This window comes from Zonotrichia albicollis, chromosome 14, assembly GCF_047830755.1.
Source record: "Zonotrichia albicollis isolate bZonAlb1 chromosome 14, bZonAlb1.hap1, whole genome shotgun sequence".
NCBI classification, from domain to species: domain Eukaryota; kingdom Metazoa; phylum Chordata; class Aves; order Passeriformes; family Passerellidae; genus Zonotrichia; species Zonotrichia albicollis.
Genome location: NC_133832.1, coordinates 4,010,386 through 4,033,548, shown reverse-complemented (window position 1 = coordinate 4,033,548; position 23,163 = coordinate 4,010,386). Strand labels below are relative to the sequence as shown.

At 44.0% G+C, this 23,163-nt stretch overlaps 1 protein-coding gene across 3 annotated transcripts in view; it reads right to left on the bottom strand.

The window, feature by feature from the left end:
• Positions 1-355: 355 nt before the first annotated feature.
• The window catches only part of AMOT (angiomotin), a 57,332-nt gene continuing 34,524 nt past the window's right edge, over positions 356-23,163 (bottom strand). For all 3 annotated transcript variants that reach the window (XM_074551609.1, XM_074551610.1, XM_074551608.1), the window contains 9 exons: positions 21,874-22,018; positions 20,455-20,547; positions 17,812-17,957; positions 8,280-8,429; positions 6,633-6,823; positions 4,592-4,714; positions 3,735-3,967; positions 2,763-2,987; positions 356-1,788 (listed from right to left, as the gene is read on the bottom strand). In XM_074551609.1, the coding sequence (XP_074407710.1) occupies positions 1,688-1,788; positions 2,763-2,987; positions 3,735-3,967; positions 4,592-4,714; positions 6,633-6,823; positions 8,280-8,429; positions 17,812-17,957; positions 20,455-20,547; positions 21,874-22,018 (1,407 nt within the window). In that variant the 3' untranslated portion in view covers positions 356-1,687. The remainder of the gene's footprint in view (positions 1,789-2,762; positions 2,988-3,734; positions 3,968-4,591; positions 4,715-6,632; positions 6,824-8,279; positions 8,430-17,811; positions 17,958-20,454; positions 20,548-21,873; positions 22,019-23,163) is intronic.

Here is a 23,163-nt window from a genome sequence, read left to right as displayed (position 1 = left end):
AGGGTTTTCCTTGGATTTGCAGTGATTATTATCAGAAGGAAAGCTCAGGGCTGAGCTTTAGGCACCTCCTGTCCCCTCCCACTGTGCAACTCCTGTGATCCCTGGTGGGCTGCTGAGGCCATTTCATTTGAACACCACAGCAGTAGGGTCAAACTGGAATTCAAGACATTCACTAACTCTGTGATAATTAATTGCTGGATTTCCTTTTTTCTGGAATGAAATTATCTGTAATGAAAATTTTGCTACTCTAATGCTGAACAGAAAGCTGAAACTAGCCAGGTTCCCAGTGTGTGATCACTGGCTAATGAAATATTTTAATTTTCAAGTACAAAAAAAGAGTAGGTTTTAACAGAAATTAATATTGAAGTGTTTTAATAAAATGCAAAGACAGTAACAAAAAATACTCATGTACTTCTATTGGTCTTAGTATCTCCTTATAGTTTCTGTAACCAAAGCACTGCTGCATCTGTGCTAGTTCCCAAAATTCTGCAAGTGAACCTCATGACTTAAATATTTAACTTTTTTCTGTAATGCCTCTGGGACTTTCTTTAAACTGCTCTCTCCCCTCAGATGAATTAAAGAAGTATTTTGAAAGGAGAGAATCTGCCATCTGAACCTTTACACAGAGCTTCTCTTTAAAGCTCTACCTCTGAGGCTTTGCTATGTGAAAAAGAATCCAGTCTCTCCAGAAAGGAGGGATATACAAAAGGTATTTGAAATATAGAAAGGGTATTTGAAATATAGAAAAGTCTGCTATAGAGAAAAATCTCCACAGATGCAGTAGATTAAGTTGTTATATCTACAACAGATCTTCCCACTTGAGCTATGGTAAATTTGAAGTAGTTTCACTAAAGCCAATGGAATTATGATGTCAGAAATCTGATCTAGCAGATCAGGGCTGGGCCTGTAAATTCTCCTTATTAATTTATGTAAAACATGAATGCAATATATTATTTACTATCCACTGTAAAAATTATTGAAAAAGTACTTAAGTATAAAAGTGTGGCAAATCTTGCAAAAGGAACTACAAATATGAAATGTGACATTAATCACCAGAGTAGTTTGTTTTAACAATGAAATAATTAAAAAAGAAATTTGGGAAGTTAAAAAAGTTACCACACTGAAAATGGACATCTTTTCAACCTATGAACATGAAACACCTACTCTGAGTCCTTACACTGAGAGGAAGAGGAAGTGAAAGGGAAATCTCCCTTGATCACAGCTCAGATTTGTCAAAGCTCCCCAGAACAGCTGAATTCCAACACCCTTCAGTGATGCTCACAACCATGTCCCTGGTTCTGATCATTTTAAGGCCATTAAGCTCACCTCACTACATTCAAGCTAGACATGTATCAGCACCTGTGGGAGCAGGTACTTCTGCTTAAGAGACTTTAAAAACACTGAAATGATGTAGTGCACCTAAGATCTAGTTTTTTTCTCCAGATGTTACCAGATCCAGTATTTAAAAAATAAAGGGGGAAACTTTCAAAGAACAAGTGTTACGGGTTTTTTATAATTTAGAACAAATTATAAATTAACCTGTCCAAACTTTTGAGACATAATATACAAGAGCAAACAGCTGAGTGTTCTTTTATTACTCAGGTACTACATTTTTCTTTTCCCAATAAAAATGTCTTTTAAAAATTTCTTGCTACTGTTATCCCAGCTCAGATCCTGGCACAGCCTTTCAGATGAGGTATTCTACCATCTCTCCATCTGGGAGGTCCTGCCCCACAGTCTGAACAGGGGCTTTTCTTTCAAGAGTGCTGGAGTGGAAGAGTGGCCCATCTATGTGGTGAGGAAAAAACAAGAGACAATTAAAGGTGAAACTTCAATCAGGTTAGAAATGTGACATTAACATTTTAAGTCATCTTGTATCATTGGCTAAAGACAGCTAATAACTTATTTAGTTTTAAAAAATTCAATTCCCACATATGCAGCCAGACAAATAAAGCAATTTTATCAAATTCCCTTTGGGTACCTCCCACTGATACACAAATCCACAGAACTGGAGTGACTGCATGTAAACCAATGCAGTCAGGGTGGATTTTCACCACCAGACCTGTTCTCCCTCAATACCCATTAAACAGCACAGCATGGGCAGGAGGCAGAGCCCAGGCAAACACTCTCTGCCATGAAGAACAACATTGCATTGTAATGTGTCTGTAAGGAGAAGAGGCAAGGTTGTGTAATCTGCATTGATTTGGCAGAGTGGGCCGGAAAATGAGCGGCTCCTGCCAGCTGGGAGCTCTGTGGGAAGCAAATTCAGCTCCTGGGACAGTCACTGCCAACTGGATCTCCAAGGCTCAAGTTGCTCCTGTGACTGGGGTGGTACCAAGGCAGCTTTATCGTGATAGCTCCCTCTCCTCCTTCTCCCTCCCCCTCTCTGAGTCCACCTGGCTTTGGATGCCCTCTCAATGCAATAGCCACTTTGAACAGCCCATTTCCATGTGTTTAAACCCCACATCCTACTCACACCTTACTTCAGAGCAGACTGACTCAGAGACTGCCCAGGGGTTTGCATCTCCCTGTTCTCAATTCTCAAATCTTGCTGCACCTCCCTGCCCAGTGTGCCCACACTTATGCTGCCACTCCTCAGGCTTTTCTTCTATTCCCTCAGTGTGTTTGAGACCACTCAATCACAGTTGTCCTCACAGAAACTAACCCCAGTTTGCCTGGAGGGAGGAGGGGAGGTCAGGGCTGCCCCAGAGATGGGGAGTGGGTGGCAGGGTGCCCCTGGCACTGGGGCTGGGCTCTGTTACCTGTTTTCTCTGCACTGTAGCTCAGGTTGGTGCTGGGGAGTCGTGCTGGGGTGGGAGCTGCAGGGGAAGGAGCAGCTTTGCCCTGCTCACTGCCCCTGTCTGTCTGGGTGCTGCAGTCCCTGCTGCCTGTCTTGGAGTGGGCTGACAGCAGTGGTGTGGAGGGCAGGACAGGAGAAGGGGTGGAGGGGATGGATTCGGAGCGATATTCTGTTCCCAGCAGAACACCTGTGTGGGAAGAGGGAAGGAAATGTCACAATCACAGAAAACTAACTGCTATCAGCTCTGCACCACTCTGCACTGATTGCTGCAGGAGCTGGAAAGTGCACCCTCCCTCAAGAGGCAGCACAGGTTTGCCTTTTCACAGCACCTTCCTCCCCTGGGTGCTGAAGTACCTGAGCAATAGCAGTGCTCCCATGTTGCTGCTTGCAGCTGGGCACTAATCTGCACTCTGAAATCACCTGCAACAGGTCTTCATTTACATTTCAGGGCTTTTTACTCTCAGTTCTGAGCCTAACTTCTCCCAGGGAAAAAAAAAAATCACCTGGGATTTGCTTTGTTACAACTCCATTTCTCAAACAATGCTGTTGAGCCATTCCAGACAAAAGTCATGTTGCTGCAGGCACAACACTACAGGATGGAAATCCTGATTAAAATCTCTGCTCCAATTCAAGAAGACTTTACACCATCATCCAGCTGTAACATCCAGCTGAAAGCAAGTGCTTGGGAACCCTGGAAACTGTATCCCAGACATCCCTAAAGTCAGGTGGCAAATTGGGAATAAAGGCTTACATTTTTAATGGCAGAGCCTGAGTATCAGAAGTCATTATTTCCCAGAAGTTATTAAAATAAGCAGCTATTTCAAATGTGTCCCATCCTACAGCTTTACTGCAGGCCAGGCCAGCTGCTCTATCTGTCCAACACACCCTCCTGTGCTGCTCTGAATCAGAACTGCCACTGGTATCTGGAAATTACCCAGGCTGCCCTTCCAGCTCTTGTCCTCCCTCTTCTCCTCCAGGATGGGGGTGCTGCTCAGGGTTGAGGAGTGGGACAGCAAGCCTGAGCCAGCGTTGGAGATGGACATGAGGGACTTGGCAGGTCTCATGGAGGAGAGCTGCTCTGTCTTGCCAGGCTCCTTGCGGGAGCGCTGCTGCAGCACTTTGATCATGGCGTCCTTCTCGATGATCTGGGCATGCAGGGTCTTAATCCTTGGGGGCAAAGAAAAAGAACAGTTTAAGTGTTTCCCCTCTCCCTGGATTGAGGCCTCAGTGTCCCCATGGCTGTGATTAGGGCTTGCTCAGGCACTTGGAGAGGTGGAGGGAGGATGCCAGGAGACTGTCCTGGGCACTGGCTGCTCTCTGGCCCACAGAGCAGATCATGTGAGACACTCCCACCCCCCTCTGGCTACTGGAAACTGCTCTAAACAGCCATGGAAGGAGCTCTGAAACAAACCTGAGAATAACATGAGACCAACAGAAAGAATTAACACATTTTGGGGAGTCTGCACTGGGGGCCTAACCCCAGGGAAAACAGCTCTGTGAGCCTGTTAAAGGGTGGCTGCAGCCTGGGGTCTGATGAAGATGCTCTGAAGAGAGAAGAGAAACAAACTAAATGCAAAAAATCTAAGACAAGACTTTTTTGCATTAGTCCTCAGTATCAAGACAGGTTTTGGATTGCTGTGTTTATACTTCCTTGGCCAAATGAGTGTCTGGCATTTGACATGGCTGCTGCTGGTGAAGACACAAGAATTTCTGGTTCTGAGGCGTCTACCCAGGCAGTTCATCTCAAATCCCTGTCCCAAAGAAGCCAGACAGGACCAAAGTGCACTTTACCTTCCCTCCATGTCCAGACATCTCCTGTTGGCCAGCAGGATCTCCTCCTCCTCCTTCTGGATGCGAGCTTCCAGGGAGGTGTCATAGCTGGGGTTGGGCGAGTGGTTGATCACCGTGGTGTCCCTGCAATAAGCAGCACAGCACATGAGGGACCTGACAGCACATGAGGGACCTCACAGCACATCAAGGACCTCACAGCACATGAAGGACCTGCTAACTTTGCTGCTTTCCCCCCAGCAGCACAAAAGTACTGCTCAAATGGAACAAACATGGATATCCACAATTTTTTTTGCGTTTAAGCTGGCTCAGTGTCTTTCAAAAATTCAGCTCCTAACTTTGTTTGTGTCCTAGTGAAGAGGGATTACAAAAACATGGAGATCTTTATAACAACAACCTCCTGTCCATTTTGGGACAGTGCCTCACCTAAACTGAGTCACTGCACTCCTCTGAAGTGATCAAGGAGGCAAATCCAAGGACACAGGGAGGGGAAGGGAATACCAGACACTTTTCTTCAACTTCAGATTAAAAGCTTTTTTTCCTTCCCCTTCCAACAGTATCATACAGGGGATGTGAATATCAAAGGGAACAAGGCATGGAAGTTTCTTAAGCAATCCTAAGCAGCTTTATTCCAAAATATCTGGAATACGGTGAAAAGAGTTCCAGACTGATTCCATATAAGGCCTAATGTTAACACTGTGATACTTGGTCAGTCCACTAAGCAAATAATGAGTATTTCATTCTACTTGTGAATGTGACAGGGCATGAGAAGATCCTTCCCCAAAGAAACCCAACCTGACCCAGCTCCTGCCTCTAAAGCATCCTTCCTGCAACCTCAGCTTCCCAAGGGATGCCAGCTTCCACTGTTAAAGTAAAGGGAAAGAAATCTGGACAGTGTTGATGAGGTTGCCACTGGAATTAGTGGAATCTAGATGGAAATGGAAAAGCAGAGCCTCTTTCCTGACTGGACAACATTCTTGTTCATTTGGTGAAACCTGAGCAGGCCTAACACATCCCCTCCCAGTCCATGATAAACAATAGACCAGGCCCCAACTTATCAGCCCACGCTGAAAATATAACCTGGCCTCTGAGCACAAGCAGCAGCTGGAGCCTTCAGGGAATCTCTGGGGAGGTGGAAAACAGTGCACAAGAAGCATCAATACCCTAAAATAACAGCTTCCTTCTGGGGAAAGATAAGATAAGTCTTTAAACACTAACACAGCAGATCTGCAGCTTCACCCCTGTAATTCCAGTGTGATCTTACAAGCTGGGAAGCCAGTTGTGATAACATCCCTATCTGGATTTGGCTCATGAAACAATCTACAGGAAAATCTGCTGTCCAGAGCCATGAACTAGTGAGCAATGAAATGACATGCAAGCAAGGCCTAATGCTGAGGAGTTGCACTCCAGTAACAGCTCTTGCTTACCAACCAGCTGAGGCACTTGGCCTGTTACAGCCATAGTAAGTGTTTCTGTACAGTTGTCTTGGAATGGGAGCTTGTTACCAAATTTCAGACACCCTTTCCACCCCCACAAGCAGTGCTTTCCATACACAGCAGAATGTTTTGAGCAGAATTTCCTAGTAGATGCTTCTGGTTAGTAACCAGACAATACCACAAAGAAATTTGCAAAAACATTCTGGAGAACAAGGAAGCCATTCAGGGTGAATGATGTGAATCACCAAGTTCACCCCATCTCACATGACTTCAGCAAGGACTGATCCCTGTTTTAAAAATAAAAAAACCCCAAACCTCTTCCCCTTTGAATCAACAGCATCTAGGAATGGCTCAGAACAATTTTAGTCTGGAAAATGGATCCTGCATGTGGAGGAATCTTCCCCTGGAAAAACATTTCTAATTGCTGGCAATTGCACAGCTCCCAGGAAGAGCAGCCAAGCTCCACTTGCTTGCAGAGCTCTGAGGAGCTGTTCAGACCACAGGATAAGCAATCACAGGAGGATGGCATGACAACATTCCTGGGTGGGAAATATGACATTCAACTGGAAAAAGAAAATAATCCCAGTGCTGTGAAAAGTCCCATTTACCTCTGAGCAGCCACAGTCGCAGCTGCATCCAAAGCAAACTGTCTCATCACACTTTCCTCCAGGTATTTCTGTTCCCACTTGGTCATGTCAGCTTCCAGAGCAAGGATCCTCTCCTCCTTCTCACGCAGGAGCTCCATCAGCGCTGTGGCGTTGTACTCTGAGACATTGGCAGCCTGAGATGTGCCCTGGCGCTGAGCCCCAGGAGGAAAGGAACAGAGCACACAAACACAGGAGTCTCAGGATGCAGCTCAGGCTCAGGGTTGGCTGCTTTGCTTTTTGTCACTGGTTTGACACAAGAACCCCCAGAGGGAAATACAGTGGCTTTATGCTGTGTTGGGCAGGGTAACAAGAAAACACTCAAGATGCAAAATACTCCTCCCAAGGCCTTTTTTTCCCAAAAGTATCTTTTTTTTCCAAAGATGTGTATTTGGGCCTTTCCTAAGTCCCAAATATGCATCCCAGAGCTGGATTGTGCTATAGAGGTGTGATGTGCACAGCCCTTCCATAATGCCTGCTGTAACACAGACTGACTCCCAAGTGTTCAGCAAGGCATTGACCAGTATTATCACTTCCAAAAAATACATCTAAAATATTTTAAAGCATTTGATTACTAAATTAATATGATCAGTGCATAGCTGGGGACTGAAATAATTCAGTTCTAAAGCAAGATTTGGAAGGCAGGCAATGTTCCCTTTTAAAGTAAGGACACATGGAGATTTGCTCAGATAATAGTTCAATGAATAAAATATGGAACTGTCATGTAGGATTAACAAGACATTTGACTTTAAAAGTAAAATAAATAGTTTAAAGGAATAGGAATAGGGCAAACTAACTATTTTATGCTAAGCTCAGAATTTTAACCATGACAGGAAAACAATTTTGGTGTTGACCCAGGCTCAATGTAAAAAGCTGTGGGGTTTAGAATACCTGCTCTTCCAAAAGTGTAACAAAAAAGTTTAGCAAATTACTGTAACTCCTACTAAAACCTACACAAAACCCCAAGATTTAAATATCTATTTCTATGCAGAGATGGAAGTTAGGGGATAAAGGTAAGCTAAATCACTAAAGCTAATCACTAAATGTGATTTAGAGCACAGGCCTGCATCCTATTTCCAGTAAAATTCAGACACCTGACAGTTTATCTGTATTTAACATAGGCTGAAGTTAATGCAATTCTTAACACAATTGCACAATCTACTTCTCTTTCATTCTTTTCACCGAGAAAGACTCTCAATAATACTGCAATACAGTCCATATGAAACTCCCATCTATTTCCATCAACTGCATTTATAGAATTGACTTTGCTAGTTTCGCCTTGTCTGCTTTTTCAAATTCAAAAGGTTTTTGAAGGGGCTCTTTTCAGGCCAGTTGTTAATGAATTTTATGTAAAATCACAAACTGTGAACAAGAATTTTTAAATCATTTCAAATAACATAACCATGGTATTTAAAGGTACAGCAGCATGTAGCTATGAGGCTGATCTTGTCACGGGATGGATCCTCTATTGTTCCTTATCTATAAATCAGGTGAAAGAAATACAATAGCCAGGAAATTTATGAATCTAACTAGTGAAAAAGAAGTTTTTTAAGATAAAAGATGCAGTGCCTTTCTCCTGTGTGTGGAGGAGCCCAGCAGGGCCAGGGGTACCTGCTGCATGCGGAGAGATTCCAGCTCCCTCTCCAGCCGGGTGCGCAGCCGGTGCTCCAGCTGCTCCCTCTTCTCACACGCTGCCTGCAGCTGAACCAAGGCCTGCTGCATCTTCTCCACCTTCTCAACATAGACCTGCTTCTTCTTCAGCTGAAACAAAGCAAGAAAAGGCAGCATAAACAATGGCAATGAGTGAATGAACTTCGGGCTTTGCTGGGAAGAAAATGTCCAGGTGACTTCCAGCACCTGAAGGGAGCCCACAGGAAAGATGGAGAAAGATAGGACAAGGGGGGATGGCTTCACATGGCCAGGGGGATGTTGGGAGGAATTCTCCCCTGTGAGGGTGGGCAGAGGTGCTGTGGCTGCCCCTGGATCCCTGGAAGTGCCCAAGGCCAGGCTGGACAGGGCTTGGAGCAGCCTGGGATGGTGGAAGGTGTCCCCATGGCAGAGGGTTGGAATTGGATGATCTTGAAGGTCTCTTCCAGCCCAAACCATTCCATGATTCATGACAGATTCCATGCTGTCAGTGGGCCCTGGCCTCCTGCTCTGGCCTGGCCACTCAGGATGTTCCAGCTCTGTCCCAGCTCTGCTCTCCTGCTGGGTGTTTTTGTCCTTTTTGTCCTCAGTGACCCCATGGTAACGATGGGGAAACAGAAGAAATTATCTGTGGCAAATGTTTGAGCGCAGCAATGGACTAGAAAGGGCACCAGGGACTGAAACAGAGTTTGAGTGACTTGACACACGTTTCCAAGGAAACTGCAGCAGTGTTTAGAGCTGATCCCCAAGTTGGGAACACTCTGAGTGCAGAATTGAAAATTGCTGGCAGCATTTTCAGAAACTGAATCAAAATTTGTAGCATCCTATTGCGTTCCAATCACAATAAGATAACAGGATCAAAGCACACACCAGCCATGGCCTGGGCTCTCCCCATGGCAGGTTTATCCAGATTTATCCCATCAGTATGGCCATTCTTCTGGCCTGAGAGGTCCTGCTCTGTTCCTGCCACTGCCCTTCCATCCTCCTCCACTGTTCATCCTGCAAACCAAGCTGCCACTCTGCCTCACAAGAAGCAACAAAAAGTACCACACTGAGCCCCTCAGTAACTGCCTTAGCAAGGTTAATCCCCACTTCACACAGAATAAAAACTAAAATATAACTTAAAAATAAAATAAAATATATCCAGGGCCTGGTTCTATTCAAATACAAGGAATACTGTACACCTGTGGGCATTATTTTCTGTTTAGGAAAAGATTAAACAATTGCAATTAGCTGGCCCTGTGCAGCAAATCTGGGGCACTGCTTTTGTAGCTCTGATTGTCATAAACCCTGAAATACAAAAATAGCAGGAAGAAGGCAACTTTTCCCAACAGTCAGAGCCAAAGCTCTAGACAAGCACCACAATGCAAAACACAGACTCCCTTATGTGAGTTCAAAGAGCTGCTGTACAGCTTGATGGAAGCAAAGTCCACTGAGGGATATTAAAGACAAAAGACACCACTTTTGGCTCAGGAAGTCCTTCTTGGAAGCGGAAAGTATTCTGGGAAAGTATCAGGGCTGGCTGGCCCCATGCTGCCAGTGCTCCCCAGGAATCTGCTCTCAGCCTCAGCACACACAGGATACTTTGATCTGAACAACACAAGCTGTTCCTACATCACACCTTTGCTCCAAAAAGGTCTTATCATGTGTTCCTTAAAAAATTTTCCCTTTTCTCACTCCTGTTCCTTCAGGCAATGCAAAGAGCAGAGACAGAAAAATCTCCCAGCAATATTAATCTCAGACATAGTATCCTTTTCTTCTCTCCATAAAGTCAGCAGGCATCTAATGTCACAGCGTGAATGTTGCTGCCTTAGAGGATTTTCCCCAAACAAGAATTTTATAATAAAAGTTACAACAAACAGTGAGCAATCCAGCCAAAGGACTTTCCCCAGTGCATGTACAGTAGAAAGGTATTTTTATTCTTTGATTGCTCAAGATTTCAAGCTTGTTTGGAATGGGAGGGATGAGAACATTTAAATGTAACTTAATAGTCGACTGCTGCTCTGCAGAAAATCAATGAATGTGTTATACTTAATAAATCTTTTTATTCCAGATCATAGTACTTGATAACACCAATTCAAAGTTTGTCAGACTCCACTGAAGTGTGCATTAATGCATCAGTTTTAAACTTAGATTAAGAGCAGCTCAAAGTAGCCAAAAGTGATAAATATAGGGTCAGATAGAACCCAGATATGGAGAGCACTCAGTATCTTGGGGTTTGACCTGAACAAGAGTGAGGAACAATTTGATAAACTCACTAGCAGTGAAATACCACACACTGAGCTGAAAAATAATCCCTTCAAAACCAGCTCTCCTACCTCTCTCTTCTTTATAAAGTTAAGGATGAGGTGATGGACATTTGTTCTCATTACTTACTACCAAGCATTTCAATTCCTGAGCAGTTTTTTAACACACAGGTAAAATCCTGCAAAAGCAGCAACCACCAACATTTTACAGTTTCGCAATTAACAAACCTGAGTATGCATATGTGGGGATTAACACTCTGGCCTGCATTCAAAGAATACCAAGAGCCCAGCCAAAAAGCAGAATTAGGACACAGAAATTCCACTGAAACATCCACTTTGAAGGTTCTCCCATCAGCCAAACCTGCAGGTGAAAAGTTGCAACACAAGGTGTTGCCCAAGCTCCCAGCACTGCCTGCACACGCCTGATCGGGCACCAGCCCCAGTACAGGCACAGCTTGTTCAGTGGCTTTGCAGAAACACAACATTTTTTTATCCCTTCACAAGATGCACTTCATCTTCTAGCATCAGGAAGAATTAGGAATGTTGGAAGATTTAGGGCTGGTGTGTGTATTCTTTTCAACAGCTCAAAACCCGAATTAATTCACCAATTTTTCAAATTATTTTCAGGTTTTTGGAACCCAGGTGTTCAGAAAGCTTTAAAAGCTAAAATGTGCTCCAGACAACTCAACTTTCCTGATGTCTTTTGTCAGAATTATCCTTTCTCTATAAGATAATCTCATTTTATGCACTTGCTGCCCTCAATGAAGTCACTGCATATTCTGGCACTCTCATTCATTTCCAGCTCTGCCACTCTGCTGCTGCAAGTATTTGTGAGAAAAATTTACTTTTCTGTCAACCAGGATTCTCCAGAAATGGTCGAAGGGAAATTTAAATTTATACATTTTTGGTTTTCACCTCTCTGACTGGATCTAACTCCCATTGTAAAGAGGATCAGGAGGGATTCTTCATGCACAGAAGGATTTCATTACCAGAAATCAAGAGTATGATCTTGTTTCCTAAGACAGGAATTGGAAACAATTTCCTGAGTATTGCCAAGGTGCTGAAGACATAACTAAGATGGGAAGAAGGAAAAAAGGCAGCGAGCTGAGGCTTGTTCTTGGTCATTTGCCATGGATTCCCCACCCTCCCTCTCCCAGCAAAGAACCAAAATTGGCTGCTCAGTGCCAAGGGCCACAGCAACATCCACCCGGGCAGGGATGGCATCAAAGGACACAGGAATTCTCTCCTCTGCATCAGACCTTGCAGAGAACACGTGCTCCAGATAAGAGTTCATTCCTGAAGCTTTACAAGGATGCAGTCACACCCTTTGGGATGTAATTTTAAATAAATTTGACAAGATAGTAATTTTCCTTTTGATGGTACAGCATTTAACTAAGAAGCAAGCTCATGTTCACTTAATGTATCATAACAGCTTTGCCTCCAAGGGTGCTCTGAAAATGCAGAGCATTTTGCTAATGAGAGTATCTTTATTTTAACACCTATTTACGATGTAAGATCTCAAATAACCTCAGTGCATGTCTGGAAGCACAGCAGGATGACTGTATCCACTCCCAGCATTTCCTGCAGCACAATTTCAATAATGTCCTTATCATCTCCAGGTCAGTCTCTGCCTGCTTTGGAAAATGTCCTAACCAAGCATCAGAGGTCAGGCTGTAATTCTAACTAAACCAATGTAAACAGGAGCAGCCACTCTCCAGCTGCCATTTACTACAAAGTTTATGTAAATTCTCCAACAGGACTCAGGACAAGAAAAATAAAGATGACCACGACTGACCTGGGCTCTGCAGAAATCCAGGGCACAAAGAGCAAAGCAAGGCAGGGAATATCCCAGAAAGATTCCCTGGCTGCCTGATCAAGTATTTCCAGCTTCATTTAACTTCCCCTCTCCCTTGGCATGTACCTGCATGGTCTAAAATCAATGGCCATAGACAAGTTTTCCTCTCAGAAATGGGAGATATTTCATTATTACTACAACTGCCCAGCAGAAAGGGAATTAACAACATTCTAAAAGCCAAACAAATCCTGTTCCTCATTTCTTTAGGCTTTGACAAACCATGCAATGCCTTTCAGGGATCCCAGCTCCTTGCAGAGGGAAGGCTCTGAGGAGGGCACAGAGGTTCATGGAAAGGGAGCAGGGGCACACAGGAATGAGGAATTTTCAGTCAAGGCACAAAGGAGGCTGTAACATCCTCCACTGGAGCTGCCTGTGCAGGACCAACGCAGCCCTGGACACAGCAGGTGAGGGGGAAGGATCTTCTTTGAGGGAAGAGATTCATTGCTTCCAGATGAGTTACTCAGCAAAGATTTTTATTTTTTTTTCTGGGAAAGAAGAGAAGACTTCCTGCACTGATTCAGAACTCTCCCAGGCATTTTGTCAAACCCAGCCATTACCCTCTTCATCTTGGACAGCTCCTATTTCAGCAAATTGGTAACACTCATCAGCATCTGCTTGTCTCCCACCCACTCTTTCTGATGTCTTCAAAGTCCTTTGTTTAATATATTCAGGGTGTTTTCATAACATTTCTGGGTTTATCCTAAAGCTGAATCCATTCAGATGCAGCTGAAAATGTGTTTCCCCACAAGAATTTGCCTGCTATGGCAGAAATGTAGTTAAAAAAAAAAAAAAAAGAAGAAAAAGCCAGCAAGCACGTTTACATCACCTCACCCTCTTGCAGTTGGAATATATTCCTCTAGGATGCCTTTGAACCCTCAGTTTGTTTGAATTCAGGCCCAACAAGGCGCCAGTGGCCTCAGCAAGAATTCCTGCTGAAACAATTTGGTAACACTATCCCGTGCTAGGGAACAGTGTCTGTGGCATGGCAATGTCACAATGTCGTCGCTCAGTTTGTTTGTGTTAAAATAAAGTTCTGACTCTCAAAGCCACTGCTGGAAAATCACTAACAGGCAGAACATGTGAGACAGTGGCATGGCAATAAAAAGGCAGCTCTGTCACAAGAATGCAGCTCATTAGAGGGAAGCAGTTTCAGGGAAAACAGGGAGGTTTCTCTCCTCGGCACCCAATCCATCCAGGAGTGACAAGCCATCCAAAACTTGTCCCTTTTAGAAGCAACTCTCTCCTGAAAGGATTATTAGGTAGCTCTCAGAGTCTGTGTGAAACAAAGCTGTGGAGACCAGGAATATCTTTTTATAGTGACTAGAAAAAACTAGAGCAGGCATCAAGCAGACAGCTCTCCTTCGGGTCTCTCCCTACAAGCCAGGGCTCTGTTCTGAAAGTATCTCAGGCACAGCATAAAAAGTACAAGAGATGTCATTGGAAATGTATTTTTGCATTTCCCCCCAGACAGAACCCTCAGTGTTATCAGAAATAGAGCATTTTTTCTCTGCACAACAGCACAGTGAGAAATGAACACATTATCTCAGCTGGTATCTGCTACATTTGGAATTGTGATGGCTGAAGGATCTAAGAACTTCTAAACACAAGCAATTTTAGAAAAGATATTTCATTCAAACTTGCCCCCTGCCTTATCCCCCAGTTTCTACCCATTAGAGAGGTGGTCTGTCTCCTCTCCCCACTCTAAGGTGTGTGTGTGAGGATGGCAAAGAGCTGATGTTTTTATCTTCCTGGTGATTGTCATTATTCTTCAAAGCTGTCTCCTTGAGGCACTCGGTAAAAAAGTGATTTGTAAAGCAATGGAGCAAAGGAGTACAAGTTACACTACTATCAAAAACCCACAGACTTTTGTTAAGTTGAAATGTGGTCTTCCATGGTATAAATTAAATAGGGTAAGCAGAAATGACCAATTTGAGGGGAAAAACAAAGTAAAACCAGTAGCACTTGCAGCCTCTGCACTCAGCAGTTGTGGTTAGATAAAGCATTTGGCACCAAACTCCCTCCTGCAACATTCCAAGTCTGGTAAGGACTGGCAGCCAGTCAGCATTTGCTCAGTCAGGTGGCTCAGGATGGTCCTTTCTGCAAAGCCAGCAGTTCTGGCCCTGGCCCAAAGCAAAGCCCAGCTTAGCTGCTCCAGCTGCTCCAGGCTCCAGGTGGATGAGAGCACATGGGGTTAAATCCTGTGGGAGCAACCACAGCCCTGCTGCCATCCCACCTGAGACCCTCACAAATGCTCCAAAATGAGAACTTTTCATTGCTTTACCTCCAAATATTAACACTAACTCTTTCTGACTGTGATATACATTTTAAAGCCAACTTTCATTTTACCTCAAATATGTTCAATTTATGTCAAATATATTACATGTAATGAAAATAATCTGAAGTTTTGATTTCAGAAACCACAGACCAATACTTCACTAGAAACCATTTTAGTAAGCTGCTGATTTATGCAAAACTGTGGAACATTTACTTAAAGGGAAGAACAAAAATAGAGAAGTGAAAATAGGGGTTAATAACTGTGTATCTTTATGGAGAGCAGAGAAGTAGTAAAGTTTAAATATTATATATAAAACATATACATACTTAGCAATTCTGTTCGTAGACACATTTAAGTTTGCTTTAAATATTTATGAACACTCACCCTATTTTGCACTTTGCAGAAATAAACCCCACACTATCAAAAACTTTAATGGCAGCTTGTTCTAAATTTGAAGAGCCATTTCACCCCTGCTAACAGGAGAAGCATTCTGTAAATGTCTACTTTTGCATCCAACTGCTTCACACTGCACTTCAGTATCTCCAAGATCATTCCTTTCTCCATCACATTGAACATCCCATTATCTCTCCTTTTTTTTTAACTTGGATGCTAAAATCCAGCATATATAAAAGCACTCAAAGCTCCACAAGTGTAGACAAGTGTCTACATTTTACAGATTTTGTCCAGACTGGCAATTCAAGCCCAGGGTTTTGAAAAGAATCTAAAGCTCCAATTCCAATGCAACATTTAAAATCAGTTACAGTCATATATGGCTTATAGCTCTCCCTAGAATGGAAATACTCATTTATAAAGGATCTGGTGCACACAAGGCAAGGTTACTCTGCTTAATAGGAAGTCAAAATGGAAAGGGTAAAAAGAAAAGGTGAAAACTTACATTACAGGAGGCAACAACTGAAATATGCATCCCCCCTCAGGCCCTGAGCCAGAGTAGCTGCCAAACCTGAGCCTAAGAAACTCCACCCTCTGCTGCAGGACCAGTTTGGAAATTCCTGACATTTACAGGGACTAGTCACTCAGATTAACCTGGCCAGAATAAAGAAATAATCCACTAATGGTTCATATCTCTTGGCCACTGAATGCCACTAACTCAGAATGGTGTTCCCAGCCTTTTCTAAAGGTGCCCTGAGCTCTGAGCAACTCCTTGGCTGCCTTTGGGAATTACCAAACAGCCTGGGGATTGGAGAACTTTCCACAGTTCAACACTAATGAGGCAACAAATGCGTTCTAATCCTAAGTATTTCATTAAAAAGTGATTTGGGAAACTTGCAAAAGTGACTCTTTAGCATTTGCTTCCCCTTATTCTCTCTCACCTCTAGGAAAAAGCAGAGTTAATTCCTGCTCCCTCACTGAGACACTTCCATATTTATCTACAGCAGGAAGGGTGGCACTTCCTGCACACCCTGGGATTGGAGCAAAGGTTGGATGCCTGTGACCACAAGCCCTCATGCAGATCATTTCACCCTGGATCAGCCTGTGTGTGCTTTTTAAGCTATCATGCAATTTAGCCCAGAGTGACTTACCTATTTCACTGTTCTACCTAGGCAGAAATACTTTACCACAGCACTGAACTCAATTCTTCTAGTGAAACAAGAGCAGTCTTTTGAAAATAAAACATACCATTATTATTATTACCCCTCAAGGCTTCAACTTTACTGTGAGGGAGCCAGAAAGAGTGCCTACACAGAGATTCAACCCAGCCAAGTGCTGTGTGTGCTGGCCCAGCTATCACAGCACCTCATCCACACTGACTCCAAGCATTTTCCAGGGAAACCACAAGGATGTCCCATGTCCTTGGAGTTAGTGACCCATCAGACTTTTAAATAAGGTGCTGAAATTTGAATGAAAGCCAAAGAGCTCCAATACATTGCAGAATCAATGAGAGAATAGTTTGAGAGCTAAAGAGAGCCATGGCAGATGTAAATTATCATATAACCTAATGCTCCCTGTCCCCTGAGTGAGTGCAAGTCAGCCATGGCAGGCTAAAAGAGGTTATGACAGCAGATAAACCCACAAGAACATCCTGAATGGATGTCCCTCTCTCCAGGGGAGATCCAGAGGGACTGAGGGAAGGCTTCCATGAAGAGATTGAAAGAATGACAAAAATTAAGGACACCAGGGAGAGACACAGGAAGGTTCAGGGGAGGGCTATTGAGGCAAATCCAGGGCTCAGAGAAAAGCAGGCTAAAACTCAGGAATGAGCTACACCTGTACCTGGGAGAGGAGGATATTCACTTAGTATTTGATCATTCCTCCTCTGTTGGCACAATGGGATCCTGAAGGGAGAGAGAACTAAAAGCAGACAAGGGGGAGGGTTTGAGGAATGTCTCTGAAAGCAGCAAAATTCAGGTGGACATAGGCACAGTGCCCAGCTGAGTGCTGGTAGCCAGGAAGATGGCAGGGTTGGAGAACAAATCTGCAGTGAGGAAGTGTGCTTGGCCAGGAGATTTCCTCCTGAGACTCTCCACGGAGGAAGAGTAGGAGTAAAGGAAGCAGAGGCTGGAGTGGGAAGTGGGGCCTTTGAGAGGAGAGCAGAAGGCAGGAGAGGAAAGGACGGACACCGTGACGCAGAAGGGACAAAGGTGAGAGCCATGAGTGGCAGGGACAAGGCTGCAAAAGAAACTGCTGTGAAAGCTGCCCAGCTGAGCAGCTCAAATGTATTATCCCCTCTTGGGAGGAAAGGCAGAGAAAACAACTAAGGTCATGCCCAGCTTATTACAAATGCTGGGCACACACGGGGATCTGCACTGTCCCCACACCTGGCAAAGGGACAAGCCACATTCATCTGATATTACTTGAAAGTCCATCCAGATCTGAACTTCTGCCAAATCCAGCAGGTTTCCAGGGCTGAGATTCCACTTCCAGCCCACTTTTACAAGTTGAAACAAAAAGAAAACAAAATATGGCTGCTTAGACAAAAGCATTTCCAAGGAAATAGAGATTTGTGGCTTATCTGTTTAGCCAGTCAACACAAAGCTAAGCTGACAGAAACAGCTTTGAGGAAAACAGATTTCCTTATAACTTCCACAGGACAAACTCATTCCCACAGCCACTTTTGCTGGCACACAAGCTCCCCTGACTCCTCTTTCTCAGCATTCTTACCTCCTCCTCCAGTTTCACCACCTTGGCCTGAGCGTTGTTCAGGGCCTGGTCTCGGATCTCGATGTGTCTCCGCTGGTCCTCGTTGGTGGAGCGGGCAGCAGCCAGCTCTATTTCCAGTTTCTCTTTTTCCCTCTGTGTTTCCTTGTCTGTGGATAAAAAAGTGATAGTTATCAATGCACAGCACTTGTCTCTGTCCAGTTTTCAGGAGCCTTTCACTCCAGAGGTGAAGGGAAGATTGCAATGGGACATCTCAGAAGAAAGAGAATGCAAATCTAGTGCTAAGAGGGAAAAGAAAAGGACATGGCTTTCAAGGAAGAGAAGGACCTGTAATCCTGAAAAACAAGTATGGTACCTTCAAGCAACAATGTGCCACAAAGATAGTGAGAAGGAACAGAAGGTGCATCACTCAGTACAGTTACTCAGGTAATTTGCTGTGATTATACAGATGGTTAGTGAAACTTGGCACTTCCTCACCTCTGAGCTTTCAACAGTGGAAAACAAACTGAGTAATTTTAATATCTCAGGCTGGGCAGAGAGATAGCAGGCTGGTGTTCCTGAAAAACTTGTGTTCCTTTCTTCCACACTGACCCCCCAGACTGGAAGGGGGTTCTGTCCTTTCCCAGAGCAATATCTTCAGAGGAGTCAGAAAACAAACCAGCAGTAAGAACTCCTCAGTCCTCCTCTACTGCCTGTAAAATTGACCCCCTGGCCAGAAGTGAGGCACATACATCTGTTCTGTCCCTTCCCAGAGCAGACCTGCCACCCCAAACACAGCAGCTCCTCCTTTTCTGCTGCTCTCCAGGAAGAGCTGGAGCAGCAATGCTGAGTGTTGCAGGAACAGGGCACTGCCTTCATAAAAACATAGATAGGATAAAAATAATTGGAGACTGGAGAAATTATCACAAAGGGTGTAAGGCAAAGCCACAACACAGAGCTGATGTCCTCTGTGTATGTTGCCATTCCCAGCTCAAACCAACCAGCTCCAAAGATAACATTAACCCACTTGCTGCATACACAACCACAGAATACTCCCTGGAGTGATCTACACCCAGCACTGATGACACCAGAGAAACTGCATTCCAGAAACCAATATCCCATGACAAAGGAATGAGGACAAGGAGTGGAAGGCTTGAAAAACAGGAACGAGGTGCTGGGTGTTAGGACAGACTGCATATGGAGCACACAGGCCCATTTGTGCAAGCATGTGCATAACTATATTTACAGGACCACAATTACTCCCTTTCTTCTGCCAGCAAAGAGCCAGGAGCAAAGCTTTAGCAACACAGAGGAGCTAAAGATTCCCTTCTGCCAGGGAATCAACACAGCCCACACACAGGTTGCAAAACAAACCTGTCCACCAACAGCACCCAGAGCTCTGCAGAGCAAACCCAGGGCCAGCCCAGGACATAAGGACAAATGTCATCACATGATGGGGTTTTTTTTTGCCCATCTTTTCCCAGCATTTCTCCTCCACCCAGGAATGAGTTGCTGCCAGTGTGAGCACATTGCACTGTACTGCAGAGACTGAGCTGCATTGAGACAGGGTGGCATTGTGCCAGCAGGTAGCAGTCAGGCTGTTTGTTAATCTGGAAATGCTTGCAGAGAGGCTTTGGGAGGTTTTGTTGCACACTTTTCTCCAAATGAGAACTGCTTCACTTGACAAGTGCCTGCAGCACCCCCAGAAATGCTGGGACTGATTAAATGCAGGACTGTGGCTTCCATGTTCATCCAAAAGGAGAGGCCCCACAGCTTTGACCTCCCCAAGTTCTGGGTGCACCTATGAACCTCAGTGTCCACCAGCAGAAGGAGAGACTAAACTCCCAGACTTCCCAGTACCACCAGGAGTCTGGAATTCACTTCCTGCCAGCCATTTGCTTGCAAGGCAAACCACAAGGAATAAGCTAAAGATGACACAAGAGTGGGACACCAGAATCTGTCAGGGTAGCTGCAGTGTCTATTACACCACAGAAAAACTCTGTTTTGCAATTTTATTGCACTACCTTTTTATATAACAATTGCAGAAAAGTGAGCATTGTCAGAAGGGTGGAGCACACTGTGGGATGAGAGAAAAGCTGGCCCGACGCCGTCAGCCTCAAGACATTTCAGAACAAAGGAAAAGCAGCATTTCACACCCGTCATTTTGGTTTGCCTTGTGATAAATCCACTGCTGTGGACACAATTCCTGACCCTCACCCAGCCCAGCAGACTGCAGGAGTGTTCATCATCCCCTTTATTTTTGCTCAACAGGATAGAGCAGTGGCAAATTAAAGAGGAAGGAGATAGGAGACCTAGCAGGCTCCTCTCCTGCTGGCCTTAACTCAGGCCAGGACTGCTGGCTTGGGAAGGTTTCATTTCAAAGCTTTCCAGGAATAAAATAGATGGATAAAATATGTAAATTATGGGGCAAACACTAATTTTATGGTTTAACTGAAAATTACCTATGCTTCAATATCTCTAATAAATCCCATCAGATGGACTTTAGATACTGACAGAAAAGGAATTCTTGGATCCCTCCTCCTTTCTCCACTGCCAGCTTTGGGCTGCCACTGCCCTGATTTCTGTGCTGATCATTAACCTGCTGCACTGTCCTCCCTCCCAGGTGACTGCAGCTTTCCAGTGACCCACAAAGGCTGTGAAACTCACTTTGTGCAAAGAGCTGGGAGATGGTTTTCCGATTGTCTTCAGAGCCCTCAAACTCCTTCTCTGCCAGCTGCTTGTTGGCTGTCTCCATGCGTTCTGCAAAACAATGCAATAAAGGCAAAAGAAAAAATTAACAACTTTCAAGCATTAAGTTACATCTGCTCAGGGCATTCCTGATACTGGGGGAATGGATCTGCTAATTCTACAGCCTATGAGAAACTGGCACTCACTTTTGAAATGTTTTTAATTATGTCCTTAAGGAAATACACTCAATTAAACAAAAAAAGGTTAAAGTTCCAAAGAAATTATTTTAAACGTCTATAACACAGATGTTTATTTTTTCAATTTATACCTTTATTTTTTCCACACAAATAAATCCCATCATGCAATTAAAAGATCTCTTATAACTCTCCACTAAATCTTAATAGGAGATTAAATTACTGTTGTCCAATTACCTTACTTGAGGGAATAGTGTAAAACCCTAAAAACAGCTTAACAGCTCTGCTGCTCCAAGCTGCTAAAAACTTGTATCAGTCTGTGAAAATTAGAATGAAATGTTTATGCTGTGTTTTATTTTTTAGATTATTTAATGCAGGCCTTAGTGTACAGTACTGGGAAATGCATGGCTTTACTCCCTGGATGCAAAACAATTTCTGTGAGTCTTAGTAAAAGACATGAGGCAGTGAGAGCATGCAGGATAATCAGAAGCCTTTCTTAAAAAAACTAAACTTACAGTTTAAACAACTGTTTGTGTACCTTCAAAAATGTCAAATTGCAGATGATTTCCACCTTCCAAACTAATGCTTAAACTTTTCCCCCCAGTAAGGTCAAATACCACTCAACACCACTCTGCTGCCAGCCTGGGGCTGCCTCAGCCTCTTAGCAAGAACCAGACACCAACAGCAGCTCAGTCTGGAAAAGGAAGGGAGATCCAAAAAACCAGATGCCTACACTGATAAGGAATGACAAGACCTTCAGGAAGAACAGACACTCTGCAGTTTGTATGTCAGTGCAAAAAGGGTCACTGGACAGGAAATAAAGTGAACGTGCCTGCTGTGGGATTAGGCAGTCAGCAAAACCTCTTTCCATTTGTGTAAACTGAACAAATTGTACAAATTGTCTCTAGGATATAAGACATGAGAGAATTCCAGGCTTGCATCTGGTTTATGATATTTGGCTTATCACATGTTTCTTGTCAATGAGAAACAGGCTGGAAATGAAAGACTGCAGCCCTCTCCTAAACCTGTCTTTTCCATTCCTCCAGCAAGTGCTTAAAAATCTCTGACTACTGAATGCACCTGAGTATTCTGTCATACTCCAGTCATGTCAGACATTGAATTCTGCAGCAAAACTCTGTCTTGCCAAGTAAGCATAACAATAAAAACCCCCAGCATTAAAGAGCAGAAGTTTTACTTCAGTTACCTCTTAGATCCCTGTTGAAATCATGAAGCCTACGAATTTCTCCTTCCAGTTTGTTTCTCATGGCTTTTTCCAGGGCATCCCGCTTAGAGGATGATTTCTCCAGGTTTTTGTAGGCCTCTGAAACTTGCTGAATTTCTGTTTCCAGCTGCAGTGGAAGTGAAAACAAGAACTTACTATTTTCCACTAACAAATTTCATTGTCTCAGACAGGAGATTACTTTGTCTCAAGTGTTCTTTATTGAGGGACACCTACACTTATATATTCAGTAAAAGAAAGTCTCAGGTCTGTGATGAATCCCTCTACAGAAAGAATACCAGTGGCTGAATAATTTTGCAATAAAATATGCTTTATCCTTCCTTTTAGGATATGCTTTATCCTTCAGTGTAAAGCTTCTCTGATCATCCAGAGCAGGAGATTCTCTCCTAACTCCCCTTGTTGGGCATGATTTGCTATGGAAGTGTGGATCCACACCACAGCAAACCCCATCAGCACTGTCTACAGCAAGTGATCAACAGGGAGGTGGAGGGAAGTGCATTTGTATCCTTCTGTCATTATCAGGAAGCTGTCAAACAATTATCTCAAGTATTTCCTGGCCAGAAAAATTCCAAAAAATACAAGCAAACGAACATATGTCCCTGGTAAGAGGTAACATAGGGAATAAGGAGTGTGGAAAGCCACACTGGTCACCTGAACTCAAGGACAAGCAGCCACATATTTTTCTGGCCCCAAACACAGCTCAGTGCAAAGAGCACAGCAAGGCCCACAAAGTCCTAAATTGCTAAAGGAGCATCAGCTTTTCCACAGCTGCAAGGCAAAAGCAAAGCTGACCTGCTGCCCAGCTTTAAACCACTGGTCATCAAGAAGTTATTTCTGTGAGGCAGCATGGAAATACCTCCACACATGCACGTTAATGATGGGTCTCACTGGGGTATTTCCTTTGAAATGTCTTAGCATCATTTATTCTGCTCGTTCCACAAAGCCAAAGGTGGCAAATAGCTGAGTCCAAATCAAGACATTAAGTTTTCATGGAAATTGTGTGATGTTGAGAGAGGGACAAAAGGAGTTTTAGTCCCAGTCCTGCAGTCCAAATGTCTTTAGTGTAGCCACAGCAGCACTGTGGTGCCAACCAGTTTGTAGCAATGTCCCCTGAGCCTCTTTGAGTGGCTGTGGTCTTGTGCCACGCCAAGCAGGCCCTTCCTGCAGCTCTGAAGTCTTTTAGGGAAAATGAAACCTGCTGCTATCAAGGACAAGCCTTAACTTAGCCAAGCAGTCAGCCTCTTCAGCAGCTGA